Source organism: Nanorana parkeri, unplaced genomic scaffold, assembly GCF_000935625.1.
Source record: "Nanorana parkeri isolate BGI_ZX_2015 unplaced genomic scaffold, ASM93562v1 scaffold23, whole genome shotgun sequence".
Taxonomy (NCBI): Eukaryota; Metazoa; Chordata; class Amphibia; order Anura; family Dicroglossidae; genus Nanorana; species Nanorana parkeri.
In genome coordinates, this window is record NW_017306291.1 from 1,035,493 (window position 1) to 1,058,718 (window position 23,226).

At 45.7% G+C, this 23,226-nt stretch overlaps 1 protein-coding gene across 1 annotated transcript in view; it reads right to left on the minus strand.

The window, feature by feature from the left end:
• The window catches only part of MLLT10 (myeloid/lymphoid or mixed-lineage leukemia; translocated to, 10), a 187,414-nt gene that overhangs the window by 137,975 nt on the left and 26,213 nt on the right, over positions 1–23,226 (minus strand). Inside the window, exon 4 of the mRNA XM_018564371.1 lies at positions 7,567–7,676. Coding sequence (XP_018419873.1) covers positions 7,567–7,676 — 110 coding nt within the window. The remainder of the gene's footprint in view (positions 1–7,566; positions 7,677–23,226) is intronic.

Here is a 23,226-nt window from a genome sequence, read left to right on the forward strand (position 1 = left end):
GGGTGCGCCTACGCATGAAAACGACGAACGCGATACACATGTTGGGTATCGCCGCGCACGCCGGAGTGAGAGCAATAATCCTAGGGCCAGTATTTTGGGGTATCTCTAAATTGATGACCTGTGGGGGCTTTTAAAGTGTCTTTTATTGATTTTTTGGGGTACTGCAGTTTTTCGCCGTTTCACGGTCGCACGCAATCTGTAAACTGGGCATGTTGGGTATCGTTTTACTCGTTGTAACCTCATCTTTTATATTTCATTTAAAAAATGGGTAATTTGTTGTGTTTTGGGGCATTTAATTAAATTTGTCACTAAATTTTGGGGTTTAATAAGGAGTTGCGCTAATATTGCGCAACATAAAAATTTTCAACTACCACCATTTTATTCTATAGGGTCTTGGCATTCAGAAAATATATAATGTTGGGGGGTTTTACGTCATTTTCAGGCCTAAAATGTGGAATATAACATGGGTGCAAAAATGGAAAAAAGGGCCTCAGTCATGAAGGGGTTAATGTCACTTTAAAACACATCACACTCTTTACTTTACTTGTTAAAACTTTATTGAAATGTCTCAAAATGACATTTCATTTATGGTAGTCTGTAACAAAACTGCAGTGTAAAAATGCAGCAGGTCATACTTTTTTTTTTTTTTTTTCCTTTTAGCGCACACCGACAATGCACATCGGTGTGAAATTAACTATTACAACATACAGCAAATTGCCTTGTCTACACGTTAGAACTGTGCTGAGCAAGGTTGTCCAAGGCAGCCCAACACATATGGTGTGAACGGCCCCTTGGTATATTCAACCGACCAAATGAGCACAAATAAGAGCAATTCCTGGTTGGGGTTTACAAAAACTACGGAACGATGGCTGGCTGATGCTGGCAGTATAACACACACACAGTACAATGCCATTTCAGGGTTAAAAGACTCTCCGCGTCCGTCTATTGTTCTGTCCCAGCTCCGAGGTCCCCGGGTTTATTTGCAGGGAGGTGAATTCTTTGTGTCTGAGGTCTGTGCCTGTGATTTGGGCAGGTTTATTTGTCAATGACAATCCATGCATTTTCCTGCACACATCAAAGGGGAGAGAAGGCTCTTCCGTGTCTGCAGTCAAGATTCCCTCATTTCCTGTTGCTGTCTGCTCCAGCTTCAGATTAGCGGCAATAAGACCAGAGGGCCCAGAAACAGTGGCTCCGGCATATGGAATTTTAATAAACGGCTTTAGCGCAAGATCTTTCATGCAATAAGCACATATGTGCATGCACACACAATTATGTGGCGGGCAGATCGATAGGAAATGCAAGATTTTTCTTTATTATGAAAGGGGAATAGAAAGGATTACGCGCTGTCTTATTTGTCACAGTCACTCATGGGAACAGTAATCCGGAGCAGACACCGATACAGACATAAATTGATGGGCATCGGGGATAAAATTAAAGCCTTGTTCAAGCTGCAAAATAATACATTTTCATTATTTACTTTACAGATACCGCTTCACACAAATCGCGTTATTTACGGCCTATGCAAGCTGAATCACCAATGTGGCAATGTTATCCAGAAGCCCAGAATGCAGACAAGGGGTGCAGCAGTGGTACAGAGCCTGACGGCTGGATTTACACTGTTCTGTGTGTGTGTGTTGACGTGTGCATGCAACATTGAACGTGCCCATTCGTACCACATGCGTATTAAAACAAATAAGGGCCCATTCACACCACATGCGTTGGGGCTGTGCTAGCAGTTGTTTCCAGTGCAGCCCCAACCCAAGTCGAGGCAATCTGCCAGTTCACGAATGGAATCTTATCAAACCCCCGTGTTGCATTGGGAACGCAGTGGTGTGCCCTGAAAAAAAAGCACAGCGTGCCTTACTTTTTTCAGCACTGGACCCGCAGTGGGCACCACAGAGTGGCTTGTGCGAATGGACCCATTGTGTGAATAGTCCCAAAAGGCTCTATGAAAAAAGTCACTCATCTTGTTAGGCTACCATACCAAGTATTAACCTCTTGCCGTTCGCCCGTAGTAAAAAAAACGGACGGATGGCACTGCTACATCTGCGGGTTGCCGTCTCCAGACGGCAATTTTTCTGCTCGCGCGCGCCCCCTAGCGGGCACGCACGGGCAGTAAAGACCCGACGATTAAAACACACCCGTTACCGGGTGTTTCACATATAGGCGATCAGCGGGTCCATAGCCCGAGCAAATTAGGGGTCAATCACACTGGGTGAGCTGATCGGCATTGATCAACGCAGGCTCACAGAAACCAACTGTTTTCGATGTGCCCTGTTACCATTATTTATGTGTACTGCAATGCACGACAATGCATGTTAAAGCATTGCAACGCGCTGCCGTGCAGAGTTGAATGAAATTTTCTGACATATCACTTACATTGTAAGAAAACGTAAACAGTGCAATGCATTACAACAGAGCTGGACCAATCCCAGAAACCAGGTAGCCAATGCTCCTTAAAAATTACAGCTGGCACCAACCTCTGCCGTTTTCTCTGGCTATTGTCAATGGAGCTGGCTGCTAAATAAATCCTGCTGGCTCCTGGATTGGACAGACTGGCTCCTGAATTCCATATACATTTGTCTATCCTTACTCTACACAAAATGCACTCCAGTGGGCGTGTGTTGTACCCGAGCATTGTCTGCATATGCTAGTGTGAATGACTCCTTATAGAGTGTGCCGAGCTGAAACCCATACCAGCCACATTTTCTTACACTGGAATCACATTAGCTGGCAATTTCTGACTTGCTGCTATGATTTGCTGCACTTTAAACATTACAAATACAGTCTGTGCTGCTTTCCTGAATAGACCCATATAACACCATCCACCGATGCAAACATCCGCCACCAAGAAATAACAGCAGCGGGATGAGAGTCTAGCTGTGAGAGGTGGTGACTCCTCTTTGTTATAACACAGGTTGGTTAGAAGACTCCGGAAGCATTCCATGAGCTGTAGAAAAATCCTTTAAACTAATAGCGATGGTCACAGGGGGTTCCGTTTCTTCTCTGGCTCTACACAATGAAATCATCGAGATAGAACAACACAGCCTATGATGGTTGCACGGTGACTTCCTGAGCATTAACCGAGTGTAAGGCATCATTCGCAAAGGTGATTAGGGCCGTATAGCACCAAATATCAGCGCATTTCTGCAGCTGGGATCACTGGTGTATGCAATCAGCCACGGCCAGGAAACCTGTACAAATCAATGACAGGCCAACAGGAGCTGCCACTGTCTGCATGTTACTGCACATCAAGCAGTTACACGCAGCTAGGAATGAGGGGTCCCTTGGCTCTAACTGTCCACGTCCGGGGCTGCCCCCTCTGTCCGCATCCGGGGCTGCCCCCTCTGTCCGCATCCGGGGCTGCCCCCTCATCAATATACAGTAGATCACATTCTGCAGCAAAAGTACTTGGATTGAACAACTGACTTGTTAAGCTGGATGTTGACAGCAGGGCTACAAAAAGTTGGACATTCCGCCCAAAAGTCGAGCATCCCAGCCGTTTCGGCTGAGCTGTAGCAGTCTTTGAGCTAATAGAAAGGAGAGTTAAAGGTTTCCGAACAGAGAGAACCCCATGGAAAGGCTTTCCACGTTCAGTCTACAAGTGGAAAAGCGCTTTATTATCAACCTCTATTGCTATTTTCCTGTGTTCCAACCACAACCCACAAGTACTTGGAAGACCCGGGAAAAAAAATACAACCACCAACCTGTCCACACTCCAGGACATCCTGCCACTTACAAATTACCTATTCAGTGCTCACAACTGTTTTCTACATTGAAACCGGTTATAATTCCCTAAGAATGTTTCCAGAATGCTCCATGTCGTATAAAGTGTAAAACAGCAGTGTGCTTTATGACCTGTGATATTTCTGGACAAGTCAGAATTTTTTTCCTCCCAAGCATAAAAAAAAAAAAAAAATCAGCATAGCGGCATAAAACTACATTTAGTTCCGAAATGCTGTGTTATATAGAGTGGAGTGCGCCTAGAACTGCCAACAGCACTCCGCGAGCAGCTCCTTCAGATGTCTGATCTGCAATGTAATTATATTAACACAAGCAGCACCGAGTCTCCGGCCCCCTGACACTTGCAGCACAGAACTCAAGCCATGGTGTCAATGAAAACTCAACGAAGTCTGTAATGTAAAAAACAAGACTCCTCAATCCCTCACCTTGTCCCACAGGACAGCACAAAGCAGGAAGGCCAGTGACCAGTTAAAGTTATGTAGTATTAAATAGACACATGTTTATATTTTATGCTGTATTACTGTTGGATTTCCTGTAAACCTCAACGCAGCATGTGTGAAACGTTCATTCATTACACAGAAGCCAATGAGAACTCCAGGAAAGACGCAGGACTCAGCAATATGCATGCAATCGGTAGCCATGGACCTGTGCCTGCTTTATGTGTTTTGATCGCTTTTTGGAAGAGAATGTTTTATAATGTTTTGGGCTTGTTGTAGGAAATGAAGCTCGTCTCCACGTCTCCCTGCTTCTGTGTGTTCTGGATAAACTTAAAACTACAGCCAATGCAGTTCCAAGCAGTAAGTTGGGCCAACATTTAAAAAAAGAAGAGAAAAATAAATATATTTATTAGGGATGCACCGATGTATTGGCCGCCGAAACATATCAACTGAAAATTGCACTTTTCGCGAAATGCCAAAAGTGCCGTTTTCTTGCCGATATAGCGGTGCATCCGTTCTTTCTCTCCTCCCCGCTGGGTGCTGCTGTGTCCCAGCAGTGAGGAGTGAAACTGTGACAGCCGACCAAGCGCTGCAGGAGGAGAGCGCTGTGAGCGGCTGGCGTCTCTCCTCCCCGCTCAGCCTCATGTCACATATTAGAGGAGAGCAGTGTGGGCGGAGACAGCCAGCGATGTCACAGGAGGCGGAGCTCTCCTCCCTGCACCCCTCTCTCAGCCTCCTGTGACCGCTGTCAGGAAGGAGAGCGCCGCGGTACAAACACTCGGCAAGAGCGGTACAAACACTCGGCAATCAGTGATCAGTGAGTGTTTGGAGATAATTGAGGACATAGTATGTTTACTATATCCTCAATTATGAATGAATCTACATCACCTCCTGCCCATTCATGATTGTGGATATAGTAAACACACTCTGTCCTCATGTTATGAATGAACAGGAACACTCAGTATAGAGGATTCCTGTTCATTCTATTTTAAAAAGGGAAATATCAGGGGTCTGTGTAGACCCCTAATATTTCCCCAAAGTCTCTAAAAGCAAAGTCAAAAAATACAAATATTTATTAAAAAATGAATACAAGTATTAAAACATTAATACGTTTATAAAAATAAAATATTTTTAAAAAAATTGAAAAATTTAAAATAAAAAACATTTTTGGTTTCCGCCTGACTTTTTTATATTTCGGTTTTAAAATTTTCATTTAGTTGCACCTCTAATACATATATCTATCTATATCTTAAGAGAAAGGTTTTTTTTTAGGTTGTCATACGTGTGCAGTGAACAAATTGTATTTGACACTCCCAGCTCGCCCCCCTGATGGACTTCAATCACAATACAAATGAGTAAACTAAACATGAGATTGTAGTCCATCGCAGGAGTGAGCTTGGAGCGGTGGCTACTTTGCAACACACACAGAGACCATGGGGAACAAAAGTAGCCCCCCTCTAGAAGGAAGGACAGTGTCAGCACCAATTCAGAGATGATTTGAGGATCTACAGCCGAGTGATACACAAATAATGTACAATTTTTGTTAATAGTTAAAGGAGAACTATGAGGTGAGTGCTTTTCACTCACCTCATAGTTCTAGCCGACCTGTGACAATGAGACTGTAGATCGGGAGGTGAGCGAACACATACCGGCGTTCGCTCACCTCTCGATCCTGTCACGGCTCTCTGCTGTGACAGGGGAGGGGCTGGATTCCCCCCTCCCCGCTCCGATCCGCCAGCGCTTACTGGCGGAACGGACAGGGGGCGGGTACAGCTGGCTCTGCCTCTAGATAGGCAGAGCCAGCTGTCAGTCACTCACCTGGGCGGATCCAGACATAATTGTCGGGATCAGCTTCAGCGTCTTAGTAACTGCGGCGTCTCAGTATACCGCGGGCTACAGCTCGCGGTATACTGAGCCTAGGGTGACGGGAGGACGCTAGTTTGTGTCCTCCCGTTACCCTAAGGAAAACTATGGGGAAAAGCCTTAACCCCATAGTTCTCCTTTAAAGGTACTTGAGTAGATATTTAATTCCTGAGTTTAGTGTCACTTTAACTCCAAGACTCCTTTCACAGAGTAAAGCTAAATAAAACAAGCATTAGGTAAAAAGTGCAGAATTAGGACAACTTAAGTTAAGCTGAACTCTGGGCAGAAATATTCTCAAAGAATTGATTTTTGTATCAGTAGTCACCTTGAAAGCCCCATCTATTTTTAGTCAATATAGTTTTGTATTTAGGTAACTAGGCACTGAGAAATCACCCCTTGACTGATTCATTTGAAATGCTTCTGTCCCATTTATTTATATGTAGTAAGACCAGTGGCCGCTAAAGCTGGCCATACACTGCACCTATTTTGACTTGATAAACTGGCCAACATTTGTTCAGTGGGTGGACCAGTCACCACTTTTCGGTCCAGCATCCTTCGATCAGAAAAACAGAGCCGGATGGAAAATTTTTGGCTGCCCAATGGGCTGCCATCACTGTTTAGCAATGCAACAACCTAGCAGGAGTTTGTCCGTCCATACTGTTCAGCGTGTATGGAAGAATCTGATATATTTCTTTTGTTCAGCCTGCAGATTGAACAAAAGAAAATTATAACAGCGTATGGCCACCTTAAGTCCGCTATTCTTCTGGCCACCAATTTTGTAATATCCCCTCGGAAGTTCACGTTTAATGAGCGGTGACATAATTAATGGTGCCGCTTGCTGTAGTGAGTGAACCTGGGGGGGTACCCATTGTAATTGCATTGTCTGATGGATAGGCCAGGAGACTCCTGGTCTGCCGATCCCACCATGATTTCACAGTGTGAGGATCTACAGCCGAGTGACACACAAATAAGGTACATTTTTGTTATCAGTTCAGGTACTTGACTGTAGGGATGGACCGATACCCGTTTTTCGGTATCGAGCACCGATATTTTTTTTTCGGTTCTCGCCGATACCGAGTAACTGATTCCCATTCAGGAAGCCAGGGAGGTTGTAATCACTCGCCACCTGGCTTCCTGATTAGCTGGGAAGCCTGGCAGCGTGTAAAGACTCGCCACCTGGCTTCCCTATTAGCAGGGAAGCCGTCCCCATGCTTCTCGTCCCTAGGTGATGAGAAAGCATGAAGCTGGCTTTCTAGACAATAAGGAAGCCGGGCGCTGTGTAATAACGTTATGAGGTGACGAGGGAGCATGAAGTCGGCTTCCCGGCCAATCAGGAAGCCTGATACCGGAAGTACTCGCCATCGGCACCGATACTAGTATCGGTACCAGTGCATCCCTACGTGAATGCATTTTTAAGAGTAAACTCCTGAATTTAGTGTCACTTTAAATCAGCTATTTATTGGAAGCATAACATCTTCAACACATTCCATCCACCATAGTCTTAACAAGAGAAGATTTTTACCTTATTGTATCGTTCATGTGGCACCGACTGTAACACAATAGGCTCCATCGTGGCAACATTTGCAAACTGGACCTCTGGAATATATAGTGCACAAACCACGTGAGCCCAACCTGGAACAGAGTGAAAACAGCAACATGTCAATACAGTTTCTTATGCAGGTGATGCAATTTGCACGGACGTATTTATTCTTACACAATTCCTTTATAAAATGTAGCACATTTCACAGCATTATACTGAGAACAAGGAACCAATCGCGTCAGATCCTGGCCCAGATGGATTAAAGGGAAAATACATAGTTCAACATGATCAAAACCTGATTAACCAGAATGTTTTTGACCCCCCTGGGAGGAAACCGGAGCACCTAGAGGAAATCCACACAAAGTGAACATACAAATTCCACAAAGATAATGTCACTGGTAGGGATTAAAGGCAAACACCAGTACTACAAAGCATCAGTGTCAAGTAATAATGTCGATGGGCTTGGAGCAAATCCAGTTCACCCAAGCCTACGTAAAACTGTGACCAGTTTGCCGACCCGATCAGATGCGGCATGTGCATACTGCACCCAGCAGCTACGTCAGAAAGGGGCAAAGAATGCCCCTGCCGCAACTGCTTGGATCAGAAGGGGGGGTTAGTTGGTCGGTTTTGCGTGGGCTTGGCTGAACTGGGTTTGAATCAAGCCCCAGCTCATCACTAGTGCTAACCACTAAGCCACTGTGGTGTCCATTGTCCACCTACACAGCAGACCGAAAGCTGGCCGGTCTAAGACCCAAAGCAGACTAGTGATCCAGTCGCTGGATAAAAAATTACCAGCAACAGGATGACAAATGTAACCCTTACCTGCTACCATTGCCATCCCTCCCTTGCTGACCTGAGGCTCCTTTCACACAGAACAGTTTTCCGCGCATATTTGGCCGCATGAACACGCATGGAACCGCTCTAACTGAAAAAAAAAACAATGCATGTTAATGTGCATTGTTCAGACTTTTGCGTCGGCTGTGCGATACAAAACCACGCGTCGCGCAAAATAGTACAACCACGGCTTTATGGCGGATTCCACACGTTTTGGCTATGTTAATAGCTGCAAACCTGCAGAATACACACGTTAAAGTTTGCGCGTTTTCGTTCTGCGTGCGGACAACTCTACTGCTATGTGTGAATGGAGCCTAAATGGTGCACAATCTAGCTATAGTCAGGAGTAGAGCAGCAGCTAACGATTATTTTCAAAATCGATTAGTTAGCCGATTATTAAGTTCGATTAATCGGTTAATCGGATAAAAAATACATTTTAAAAAATGGTTCCAGTGATGGGACTTCTACTTTGTATTGAGAATGCAGCAAGCTTGGAGCGGTGGAAGTAAAAAAGAAAAAAAAAGTGTGGTGTGCAATATAGTGAAATGAAAAGTGTAAAATTATACAGCAATGAATGCAGAATGGAGTAAATCTCTCTAAGAAATGGCAGAAAATCCTCAAAAGGGGTTCTAACCTTTCCCCACTATATCCAAAAACAACATTTGGTTGGACATACACAAGTATGTAGACAATATTGTAGTGTTATCAACATAAAAGTGGAGGTTAATATTTGAAAAATGGGTCCCGTGTGCTCTTGGTTCAGCTTGGTCACTAACAGGTTTGATGGTGGTCCCCTTTTCCTGATGACCGTGCCACAATGGTGTCATTCACCTCCATATTACTACAGCCATGGCTTATTTCGTGCCTAAGGACTACCATCCAAGGAACAACGAGTCTGCAGAATTTGCTTCCAGTTTGCCAATTTCAACAGCATCTCTAAGCATTTGGCTCCAGTACAAATCTAGACAAAAGGCAGCAAATTAAAATACACATTGTACAAGGCCCCTTGAAAATGTTTGCCACCCCGGGCACCTTCCACCAGCCCTTCCATTATAATTAAAAGCGAGAAGTGCCCTTTAAAGCAAGGATGGCAGGAGGGTGTTGAGCTGGTACTGCCACTTTAAATAAGCTTCAATATGTTGGATTATGAAGAAAATCAGCTTTAAGTCATAATGTGTGTGCTGTGCCTCCCAGAATGGGCTATTGTGGTCGTGCCAGAAACGGCAGCAGCAGATTTCTGACTACTTTAATAGCCAACATAATTCCGCGCAACTTGACCAGCGTCCAACTTCCAGTCCCCGAAGGTAAATGGGGCCTTCAGCGGCTAATGCAAGAAGTCTATATACTTTTCAGCGATCTATTAAGACACGGGAGATTGTCTAGTGTAATTCACTTACACTGGGAGAGAGAAAATAAAATGATTTCTGGATGAGAAAAATAAAACGCTAACAAAAATGAAACCAATGTGTAAAATGTACCTGCACCGGGAATTGGAACCGACAAACATACATGGTTAAGCTTGTGCGTGTTAAAAGCCTATTATACACTTTGTACCGCTTATCCCAATAACAGCAAATATATGGCAATGAGCAGCAAAGTGTTCTCGTTCTCTGAGCGGCTTGCTCAGAGTGAGGGCATATGTTCACATTTGAGCGGTGTGATTGGTTAAGCATATTTTTAAGTTATTGTTATTATACAGGATTTATAACAGTTTGCGCAGCGCTTTACAATATAAGGAAGACATTACAATCACAATACAATTCAAGACAAGATGGTAAGGAGGGCCCTGCCCCTGAGGGCTTACAATCTAAAAGGTTCAGCAGTTAAGATTGATTTATAAAAGTGTATTTCCACTTTTGCAGCCGAAATTGGGATAACGCCTAGTCTAGGCCCCTTTCATGCAATTGGTACCGCCTGTCAGTTTTTCAGGTGGACCTGATGGGATACCCATTGCTAGTCTAAGTGCAGCTGGGTCTAAACGGACGGGTGTCCATTTACACGTTGTTACCCCCAATTCCAGCAAAGTCCAGAAAAGCAAATGGAACAGTGCCCCCATTTTGACAGACCCGATCATGCCGGATCGGGGGTAATCGAATGTAAAGGGACACATGCCTGTTTACATTTGATTTCCCATAGACCGACATGGGGTCCGGTCATTCCATCCCCTATTGCAAAGTGGAGGAAAAATAACTGGACAGACAACACCTTTTAAAAAAGGGTTTAAACTTACCTGTGTCTCCGCCGCGCGCTTCCATCCGAACATCTGAGTCTTGGGCGGCCGCAAACGATGTTGGGGAGGGCGCATGCGCAGTTCAGATGTTCGATTGGGAGACGAGGAGAGACACAAGTTAAGTATATTGAGCAATGTGCACCCGCACAGACACCGTGGGACATCAGAGAAGGAGGAGGACAGAGGAGTCAGCGCTGGATCAGAAAACCCGCACCAGCGCTGGAGGGACAGCTAAAAAGGACGGTAAACAAGAAGATCGGATTAAGAGACATCATTTAAGGTAAGTCCCTGCAGCAGGATTGGGAAGGGGGAAAACAAGCTTGACTTTAATGTCACTTTAAGTAGCAGGAGAGAAAAAAAATTGGAAAACGTGTAAGAAAAAAAAATGATTGTGTATCATGGCACACGAATAACAACGGCAGGTATACACGTTACACGGATAATAACATCGGCTATACATGGTACACCGATAACACCGGGTATACATGGTACACGGATAATAACACCGGGTATACATGTTACACGGATAACAACACCGGGTATACATGTTACACGGATAATAAGCGCCGGTATACATAGTACACGGATAATAAGCGCCGGGTATACAGGGTACACAGATAATAAACGCCGGGTATACATGGTACACAGATAATAACGCCGGGTATACATGGTACACGGATAATAAAACAACGGGTATACATGGTACAAATATAATAAACGCCGGGTATACATGGTATACAGATAATAACGCCGGGTATACATGGTACACAGATGATAACGCCGGGTATACATGGTACACGGATAATAACGCCGGGTATACACACGGATAATAACAAAGCACAAAGTATCTAAGTAAAGACATAAAAATGTGCTGACTCAAAGGTTGTCTTGTGACCGCCGGCCTGCGCTAACCTCTGAATGAGAAACTATGACATGTACAAACACTGCTCGGCTGTTCCCTGGCCTCATACCAGACAGGCACACGTGGTAAATCTTGGTGAAAAGCTGTCACAAGGAATGCAGTTACACAGCATTCCTGATCCGCAGCCAGATGGTTCGGATTTCACTAACAACTTTTGTGTTGTAACAATCCTCCCCCCACCAGCTTCCCAGCCAGCCGCATGGAAAACACGGAAGGAACTCTCCGAAGGATTTCCACCGGATCTGCGCGCTCCCCTCTGTCCTCCTTGCACCCACAGATCCCAGCAGAAAGGAAACTCTCCCAGATCTGCTCTTACCAAAAGAAAGAAGCCCCTTCACTGCACAACCATTAAAGATCCGGGCACAAAAACGTTCATCGAAATATATTCCTCAATAGCCACCAGGGATAGAAATCCACTCAGCTGTGGGAGGGGCCCAGAAAACTACAGGAGGGGTGGAGACTAGACCAGTCACCCTGCACAAGAGAGCAGCAGTGACCGGTCTTGCACAAAGCCAAAGTCTCCCACTGGATTACTGCACAGATCTGGAAGAAATACACAAAGCACACCAAGATTCACAGAAGAATGCACACGGCTCTTGTATTTATTTGTTTATCCCGGAGTTCAGCTTTAACATGACAGCAACAAATGCCTCTGAAAGGCACAGAGGTAGGTAGATGGGTGCACTCAACAAATAAAGTTTGGTTTATTTGTTCTTTTAAACAAACTAGACAACGTTGTGTCTAATGGGAAAAAGTTATTCCCAAGAAGTCTGTTTGAGAGACGTCAACAATCTTTAGAATACCCGAGCATATTTTTTTTTTAATTTGGACAGAGAGGGAAGGATTAGAACCCCGGCTAAACCTAACCTCAATCTGGCGTTCCGGTAGAAAGAATTAACCTAATTGTCATGGTGACAATAGCTTCAGAAGACAGAAAGTGAGGAAATACACACCAAATAATTTTTTTTTTTTTATGGTTCCTTTCCCGGTGATCCCCCACTTCCCGCCTCTGTTCCAGGTGCTCCCCCACTTCCCGTCTCCGTTCCCGGTGATCCCTCACCTCTCGTCTCCGTTCCCAGTGATCCCCTCACCTCTCGTCTCCCTTCCCGGTGATCCCCTCACCTCTCGTCTCCCTTCCCGGTGATCCCCTCACCTCTCGTCTCCCTTCCCGGTGATCCCCTCACCTCTCGTCTCCCTTCCCGGTGATCCCTCACTTTCCGTCTCCCTTCCCGGTGATCCCCTCACCTCGTCTCCCTTCCCGGTGATGCCCCACTTTCCGTCTCCGTTCCCGGTGATCCCCCACTTCACGCCTCCGTTCCAGGTGCTCCCCCACTTCCCGTCTCCGTTCCCAGTGATCCCTCACCTCTCGTCTCCGTTCCAGGTGATCCCCTCACCTCTCGTCTCCCTCCCCGGTGATCCCCTCACCTCGTCTCCTTTCCCGGTGATCCCCTCACTTTCCGTCTCCGTTCCAGGTGATCCCCCACTTCCCGTCTCCGTTCCCGCTGATCCCTCACCTCCGTTCCAGGTGATCCCCTCACCTCTCGTCTCCCTCCCCGGTGATCCCCTCACCTCGTCTCCTTTCCCGGTGATCCCCTCACTTTCCGTCTCCGTTCCAGGTGATCCCCCACTTCCCGTCTCCGTTCCCGCTGATCCCTCACCTCTCGTCTCCGTTCGAGGTGATCTCCTCACCTCTCGTCTCCGTTCCCGGTGATCCCTCACCTCTCGTCTCCTTTCCCGGTGATCCCTCACTTTCCGTCTCCGTTCCCGGTGATCCCTCACCTCTCGTCTCCGTTCCAGTTGCTCCCCTCACCTCTCGTCTCCCTTCCCGGTGATTCCCCACTTCCTGTCTCCGTCCCCGGTGATCCCTCACCTCTCGTCTCCGTTCCAGGTGATCCCCTCACCTCTCGTCTCCGTTCCCGGTGATCCCCCACTTCCTGTCTCCTTTCCCGGTGATCCCTCACTTTCCGTCTCTGTTCCCGGTGATCCCCCACTTCCCACCTCCGTTCCAGGTGATCCCCCACCTCTCGTCTCTGTTCCAGGTGATCCCCTCACCTCTCTTCTCCCTTCCCGGTGATTCCCCACTTCCCGTCTCCTTTCCCGGTGATCCCTCACTTTCCGTCTCTGTTCCCGGTGATCCCCCACTTCCCACCTCCGTTCCAGGTGATCCCTCACCTCTCGTCTCCCTCCCCGGTGATCCCCTCGCCTCTCGTCTCCGTTCCCGGTGATCCCCTTGCCTCCGTTCCCGGTGATCCCCTCGCCTCTCGTCTCCGTTCCCGGTGATCCCCCACTTCCCGTCTCCGCTCCCGGTGATCCCTCCCTTTCTGTCTGGTGACACCATTATCAACAGGACACAAAGGGAGGGAAAATCTGGCACATAGGCAACAGTGCATTAACATAAATGTATTCCAGTTGAGCAAAGCCTTAACAATACCACCAACGCATTTCAGCCTACAATGAGGCCTCAGGGCCACCATACACTGCTCTATTTTCTCTCGTGCATCTTTTACGGTCTGAACTCCTCCTACGGCCTGAACTAGAGAAGATCAATCAATTCCTCCAATCCCCTTTAACAGTTCATATGAAGGAATCTCCTCTGCCATCTATTGTGTTCAGGCAGACGCAGGTAGTGCTGCCACGCAGTGACTGCATCTCGTAAGACGCAGTCATTGTTCACAGATCATTTTCTACCCGGGAGTTGTTTGTCAAGTTGGGTGATGCTTGCAGGGTCTTCAGCAGGAACCGGCCTAAATTCTAAATCTATGGGAGCCTTTGGTCACAGCTCCCCAACAGAGCCCTGAATAGCAGTAATCACCCAACAGGGGCTCTAATCTTTCTACACCATATCTAAAATTTTAATGATCGTAGGACTATGCCTTGTGTAAGTCAGCTTTACTTTGAGAAGGGGTCAGGTCTATGTGACAAGTTCCTGTTTATTTGGTGGTGGGCTTTACCATACTGTAAAGTTGGTTGTGATTACACATTTATTAGGTAGAGATTGTTAGTTACTTTATTGGACTTTATTAAAAATTTTACAAATATACTAGTTCACCAAAGCATTTGATCATGTTGAGCTTTGGTGTTAATAGTTTTGAGTAGGGATGCACCGATACTAGTATTGGTGCCGAGTATTTGTAATGCCAAATGCTCTGATGCCTAGCCCGATACTTCCGGTACCAGGAAGCCGGGCAGTGCGTCATTAAACACTGCCCGGCTTCCTGATTGGCCGGGAAGCCAGCTCCAAGCTCTTTCGTCACTTGTGACGAGAGAGCATGGAGCCGGCCCAGTGAATCAGGCAGCCGGGCAGCGTGTAATGACGAGCTGCATGGCTTCCTGATTGGTCAAAAGCTGGCCAATCAGGAAGCCAGGCGCTGTTTAATGATGCGGCGCCCGGCTTTCCGATTGGTCGGGAAGCCGGCTTCGTGCTCCCTCGTCACCTCATGATCGTCAATCAGGAAGCCGGGCGGCGCGTCATTACACAGCACCCAAGCTTCCTGATTGGCCAGAAATCTGGCTCCATGCTTTCTCGTCACCTAGTGACGAGAAACATGAGGACAGCTTCCCTGCTAAATCATCAAGCCAGGTGGCGAGTCATTACACACACACACACACACGACGCTTGGCTTCGTGAATGGGACTTCCGGTATTCAGTATCGGCGAGTACCCAAAAAAAATATCGGTACTCAATACCAGTATCTGTGCATCCCTAGTTTTGAGCTTTAGTGCACATTAGTATTACGTCGTCTTTTTAGGTTTGAACTATTTTGTGCACCAATTTGCCCTGTGTGCAGAAATAAGATTCTGCAAAGGAGTGAGAACATAATGCACAAAGTAGCTGTAGGTCTAAACTGTATATATTTAGAATAAACCCATCAGAGAATAATGGAGGCAGCCATTACCGACCTCTCCTTCCGAAAAATGCTAGATGTCTGGTTGTCCTACTGACCACTCTGGCTGCAGTCCCTGAACTAGAGCAAATATGCAGATGAGGACTATTGAATTGATTGCCTGAATCCAGTCAGTGACTTACAAAAAGAAAACAAACAAAAAAAACACTAAACAGCTTCTTATATGTTGTGAAGTCTCCGCTGATTAGATCTCCCCCATAGAACCTTGGGTCTTCATCAGCTCATAGAAAGCCATACATACCAAAAGGTATGATTCTCTTATAGCTGGGAGATATTGTTCTTTTCTATGACATGGAGAATGAGTTGGGGGAGCCAGTAACAATGGAATTACTTTGTAATGGTTGCAGCAGTTGGGAGGAACTGCCAAAATCTCATGAGACTATCTCTCCACTGGAGACGCAGATTGATGCAAGAAGCAAATTCATCTTACCAGAAGCCAGCCAGATCTAAATTGCTTTTATGCCAACCATATACAAAGCAGTCCGATCTTTCATAAGTTAATATTTAGGTTAAGACCCTGCATTCACCCACCATGCACATCCGATACTCAGTGTATGTTGCGCAATCCCCCTATTACAGCTAATGCAGATCAGGATAACTAGTCTGCACAGTAGAACCCTGGCAATAAGTATTTCCGGGCATCCAAACCCAAGGAAAATGTTTGTACAATGATATCCTACAACACTCACATCTCATGTATTGTATCACTGTATTTAATGATCAAATAGATCCAATTCTACTATAGTTCCAGATCTGCCAGAAAGCAATCACGACGGAATTAAGAAGGAAAACCCACCAGACGCTCCTCAATGCGGTGACAGCCCCACGCTGAAGATGTTCCAGTCCCCGCAAAGCACATAAACCTGAATTGTTTGGCCAATGCTCATATATGACCTGACCCGTGACAATTGTAAACAGTAAATGCATCACTATAAGCTGCGGGCCACATGCAGGAAGACCTATATGACCGCCATACACCCTATGCCGCAATGAAAGCCAGACCAGCCACATACTAAACCGTACCACATGCTTTGGCCAGCGGCACACTATGTGGGCCCTCCAGCACATTGTGAGGCCTAATCACTTCCAGGCTTGTTTCACTAATAAGCAACTCACAATCCAGCCATGTATTCCGTGTTATCCACCCTCTGGAGGAATTAATATGTGCCCCGTGAGTGAGGAAGGTAAAATAACAACGTTACATGGATTTTCAGGTTAAACAAGACCTATCAGCTTTAATACATAACCAAGTGCTCAATATTACCATCCATGTTACAATGTATAGCGTTGGACAGTTTTTTTTTATTATTTTAGAATCGCACACTGGGGTTGGTAGAGTCTTTGTCAGGTTTTTATTGATGCCTCTGTACCCCCTGTGGAGAGTCACTGTTTATCCTGATCACCATCTCAATGGAAGAGAATAGGACGGAAAACCCAAAATTGTGAGCTTTCACAGGAACTGTAATAAAGGGAAAAATCTTTTAAAGGTGAAACTTGTTGTAACAATTGGGCTTTCTTTTACATTGCAGAGATTTCCCTTCCCTATGTTATCCAAAATTAAAATATAATAATTATAATAAATTAAAAAAATAAAAAAACAAAAAAAACACACGTTTGCCTTTAGCTATACTTTAAAGCCTTGGTTCTCAATTGGTGGGTCGTGACCCAAAACTGGGGCGCGACCCCGAGTTCAGTGGGTCACCACGTGTCTTCCACTTCTTTAGGCGAGAGGCTCCTCAGCCTCCCCCTGGCACAGCTCTGCTCAGTTCTCGCACCGAGCAACAATTCAAAATCTGCTGTGCCGAGTGTCAGCTTGAGGTGGGGTACGCTAGGGCTATGGCCGCGAGGGAGCTCCATCCATACCTGCATTGCTTACAGCTCCCTCGTGTGTCCTGTAGGTGTCTGAACCGGAGTGACATCAAGTTCTGGCTCCCGCCACCTCTACAGGGTGCTACAAGTGGATGCACATATGGATGGAGCTCCGTCACAGCACAGCAGCCCTCACTGCACCCCAGGCCGAGGATCCACTCCAGATCTCATAAGGTAGGGAGACTGGGTGGATTTAAAAAAAATTAAAACATTTTTTTAGACTGTGTATATGTGTGTGTGTGAAATTGTGTCTGTGGTTGTGTATGACTGCCAGTGTTTTTGAGGGCCCATCCACACTAGTACAGTGCGTTAATCTCATAGTCCCGTGCGATTAACGCACGGTACCACACAATCGCCTTTGCCATTTATTTGAATGGCACCAAAAACACATCTCCCACGCACTTTCCTATCGCCCGCATGGGAACGCACTGTACCACAATGCCATGCGTTCCATTGCAGTGCAACTTGGGTCACAACTAAATGATCAAGGACAAATGTGGGTTCTGAGCTTACACAGGTTGAGTAACACTGCTTTAAAGGAACCACAACTATCCGAGCCAAGTTGTAATTTAAATTGTATAAACTATTACTATTACCGTGCATTTGCGGCCTGCATTCTAACAACTATGCCAGCCTGGGAACGTTCTGTGCCTTCTCTAAGTAGTTAGTATGGCTGGAAGTGCCGTATTTTTCTTTATTTTTTAATAGATTTATAGGTACTCCGGGAGATGTACAACATTTAGGATTTCTTTTTTTAAATACTCCAATCACGATTAGTGCGGCTCCCAAACCTTTTGCAGCACGTAGGCTGGCCACATACACCTGCAGGGGTGTGGAAATTAAACAAAACAAAAAACTACTAAAAGCGGGGGCCCGATCTACTTGTCCCGATACCAAAACATTATTTTAACTAAAACCGTATTTATCAGTGCTAAGAAGTGCTTCTCAGTGGTCAGCGCGGTCAGGTGACCGTGCTGACCAACGCATGCTTGCAATTTGCGAGCAAAATTCAGAATACATGGCACAGGTACAGATAGTACACCCGTACTGGCGGACAGGAAGGACAGTTCGGTGAAAGGTAAGTATAGCGGGGAGGAAGAGGGGGCCAGATTTGTGCGGGCAATTCAATTTTCCCAAACATAATGCAAATGAGACTTTGGCAACCTGTGGTCCCAGACCGCCACCAGCCACTGGCAAGGATCTGCAATTCCACCACAGTTGGAGAGCTAAAGGCTGCAAAGGATGAAGGCAAATCCTATACCTGGAATATACCCAAAAAACACACAGAAAACCCCGATATAAAAGTTGGAACACAGAGAAATCCAGTGCATCTAGCACGTATTATTTCTGAGGCTAATGAAGACAAAATGGTGATACATAATGAACACGATAAAAGAGGGACTTTTTTTTCTAGAAACAGCATCTGGCACGCCTCTGCTCCTCTCTCACCTCAGCTCACACTCTACCAGGAAGGCCTGGAAGAACACGTGACATGTTGCCGGTCCATTCGGCTGCGCGAGGATTAACGCAATAAGAGAAAATGATCCATTAGTGACACGTGAAGGTTCCTGGATGTCTGGAAATGATGTTAGGGGCGTTGTCCAGAATCTAGGCTTCATCAAGAGGATACATTGTTCTCTCATCAGATCCGTGCATTCTTCATAATCCCACACACATACATAGAGAGATATATTTTACACCCCCCAGGAGACAAGAGTTGACTCGTAAAATCACACATCTCTCATAGACAAGGCGTAAAGGATGTGATAACACACGGGATTAAGTACTTAGAAGAAGACGAGAGATAGGTAAAGGTTGGGCCAAACCCCAGAAGTCCAGCAGTCAAAATATCTGAAAGTAGAACATATTGCGTTTAGGTTTCTGGCAGGTCAACTGTTGCCAATGAAGCCCATGTTCCCTCAGCTCATAATGCTCCAGGCCATGCAATTCAATTCGGATTCACTTCGGATTCGGAAAATTAGTGCATTCATTTTTTTTAAGCATCAGCAAAAAAAAAGAAGGTTTTCGGCACAAAAGATTTCAGCACCAATTATATAAAAAACGGTTCTTTTCCTCAAGTTCTCTTTAACTACCTCCGGGCCGGCCGTAGTAAAAAAACGGCCGGCCAGGAGCTCTCTCGATCTGAGCGGGCGTCTCTAGACGTCCGCTCAGACACGCCCCCTCGCGCGCGCCGTCAGGCACGCTCGAGCGGGAAATGGCCGATATTTAACCACTTAAAGGCCATAGTGTTTCACCCCCTTCCTGGCCAGGCCATTTTTCAGTATTCAGTGCTGCGGTACTTTGACTGATGTTTATTCTGTCATGCAACACTTTACTGAAACTATTTTCATACCATTTTTTGGGGACAGATAGAGCTTTCTTTTGGTGGCTTTTATTCACCAATGGGGTTTTTATTTTTTACTATATAACAAAAAAAAGTACCATAAATTTTTAAAAAAAACATGTTTCCCTATAAAATTTTATTACACATTTATTTTTACCCCAATTTTTTGGTACAATATAAAAGACGGGGTCACGTCGGTTAAATAGACACTAAACATGTCAACCTTTAAAATTGCGCACGCCTGCGAAATCGCAGAAAACGACCGCAGCCAAAATTGGCCAAAGGCGACGCTTTAAACGCTTTTACCGCTCATCAGTTTAGACGTTTAAAGTGTCGCCTATGGCCAATTTTGGTTGCCGTCGTTTTCTGCGATGTCGCGGGTGCGCGCAATTTTAAAGCTTGACATGTTTGGTGTCTACTTAACCGACGTGACCTGATCTTTCATATTTGACCAAAAAACTGGGTATTAATAAATGTTTCCCAACATAATGTTACAAAAAACGTTTTTTTTCAAAATTTTCAATAATTTTTCCTAATTATAATAAAAAATAAAACCCGTAGTGGTGATTAAATACCACCAAAAGAAAGCTCTATCTGTCCCCAAAAAATGGTATAAAATTCATTTCAGTACAGCGTTGCATGACGGAATAAACGTCAGTCAAAGTATCGCAGCGCTGAATACTGAAAAATGGCCTGGCCAGGAAGGGGGTCTAAACACCTGGTCTTGAAGTGGTTAAAGCCCAACTGAAGACTTCCACTGTTTTATCTCTTTGTAGTCCTGCACCCGCACACATTATTTGTGACTGATTTTTGTTTGGAAATGCCTTAAAGCAGAACTCCAAAAATAAGAAAAATGAACAGCACGTTAAAAAGATAAAATAACGAAAATCTTCTGCTGCAATATTCCCCATTAGGTGCGTTCACACCAGCAGCTGCGCTCGAGGGGGCATGCATTTCCCAGAAACAGTGCCGATGCCGTCAATTGAGCTGCATTGCACGGTTTAATTTTTTATTTTGTAGAACGTTATTGAAATTTCACAGTTAGCATTTCAATCAGTTCTATTGGCTCATTGCAGTGCGCAAAAAAAAAAGTGCCACATGCCGTACTTCTCTTAAGCACACCACCGGAATGTGGTGGTGCGAACTGAGCCCATCCATGACCAGACAATGTGCCTTGTCTTTGCGTTCATAAATGGCCAGTGCAGCCCGGACGCAGATGGTGTGAACTAGGGATGCACGATACCATTTTTTGGGCATCGAGTATGAGTACCGATATTTTTTTTCCGTACTCGCCGATACCGGAAGTCCTATTAAGAAAGCCGGGCGGCGTGTAATGACTCGCTCACTGGTTTTCCGATTAGCCGGTGAGTCCTTACATTACGCCAGGTGACGAGGGAGCATGGAGCCGGCTTCACCGGCCAATCAGGAACCCGGGCAGTGTGTAATTACTCGCCGATCCGGTATCAGGATAGGCATCGGGAGCATTTGGTCAACTACGAGTACTCGTATCGGTGCATCCCTAGTGTGCACCAGCCCTTAATCCAGAGTTTCCCATGCAGAACTTTTCTTTCTGATTCTATATGTCCTCAGTCTGATGGCCAGCATCATTCACCTATTTCCCTATGAGCCCAGGTCATGCTGCACCCACCCCCAGCCTGTGACTGGGCAGTGAAAGGAGAAGTAGCACAGTGATGAGCTCATTTCGATCATTTTGCTTTCTCCTATCAGCATTATTCTTGCCAGCACATGAACTGATTGGCTCCTTGTACTGCTTTTCCCTCCAACTTTGCAAGTCTGCTATATAGGGACCGGATGAGACTTATACCAGGTCACATTCAGGTACATAGACAGCTTGTATTCATAAAACACATTTATGATGCATCAATGATTACAGAGCTACATTCATTTTTGTGTCTTTTATAGAAAGCGAGCTTGGAGCGGTGGCTGCTTTACAACACACACAGGGACCATGGAGAACAAAAGTAGCCCCCCCTCCAGAAGGAAGGACAGTGTCAGCACCAATTCAGAGATGATTGGAGGATCTACAGCCGAGTGATACACAAATAAAATACACGTTTGTTAATAGGGTACTTCGATTTTAAGGATTTAACAGCTGAGTTTAGTGTCACTTTAAAGCATAACCATGCAATACCCATAATCCTAACCTATCACTTTTGTAATGCGCAAAAACAGACACTTCTGTGATGAGCACAAAAAAAAAATGCACCCAGAACAACAAAAATCAATCGTTCTACCACACGGAAACACAGGGTGGGATATCGCTATCCAATCACTGCTGGACACAGCAGTGCTTATCCATATTACATCGGCATTTTAGAAGTAATTACCTCAGAGCAGGATGCTGTGTGGAGCCCGGGTGTGCTTCAGGGTGTTTTCCACACAGCGTTGCAGAGAACACTCCATGATAGGAGGATGAAAGTGAATGGGTCTTTGGTTGCTTGCATTCAGTGGTTCATCCTCACAACCTCCAAATCTCCAGTAAGGGCAGGTTCACACCATTTTCCGGATCAGATATGTTCCAGATGCCCCAATGCATTCCAGACCAGACAAAATAGGACAAGCAGTAATCCTCTGGTCTGGAACGGACTGCGCTGGTGTGAACAGAGGCCAGAAATAGCATAGAGATACATTAGGGTGCATTTTGGGCCTGGGCACAATCTGGTCTGGTGATTATCTGGATGTGGTGTGAATGGGCCCTTAGTCCTATGGGGGGCCCAAGAGATCGACGTTCCATAGTGTCCATTTCCCAGCAGACCTTGGGATGATTCCTCAGCAATGGAGCAGTGGGTGCAGCCGTGCAGGCAGCAGAAAACGTATTTGCTTTCTCCTTTTCTGTAACCGGTTTCAATTTTGTGATGGTGTCAGGGTCACTTAGTCAGTGGTATAGCCACAGTAATCCCACATCACTGGTTAAATATGTCCCCTTATTTTTTACACCACAACCAACATGTAGATAAGCCAGGGCTACACAAATCTAAAGCGATATTAAAAAGGAGAACTATGAGGTGAGTGCTTTTAACTCACCTCATAGTTCTAGCCGACCTGTGACAATGAGACTGTCACAGGTCGGCTCAGTAGATCGGGAAGTGAGCGAACACATACCGGCGTTCGTTCACTTCTCGATCCTGTCACGGCTCTCTGCTGTGACAGGGGAGGGGCTGGCTTCCCCGCTCCGATTCCCCAGCGCTGACTGGCGGAACGAACGGGGGAGGGGGCGGGTACAACTGGCTCTGCCTCTAGATAGGCAGAGCCAGCTGTCACTCGTGCAGCTGGGCGGATCCAGACATAATTGTCGGGATGCCCTTCAGCTGCAGCGTCTGTATACTGCGAGCTGTAGCTCGCGGTATACTGAGCTTAGGGTGACGGGAGGACGCTAGTTTGTGTCCTCCCGTTACCCTAAGGAGAACTATGGGGAAAAGCCCCATAGTTCTCCTTTAAACCATTTTTTTTTTTTTTAATAGTTGCTATTTGGACACCCACCTTTGCCTGAGGATGTTGCTCTTTTTCTTTAAAAGTT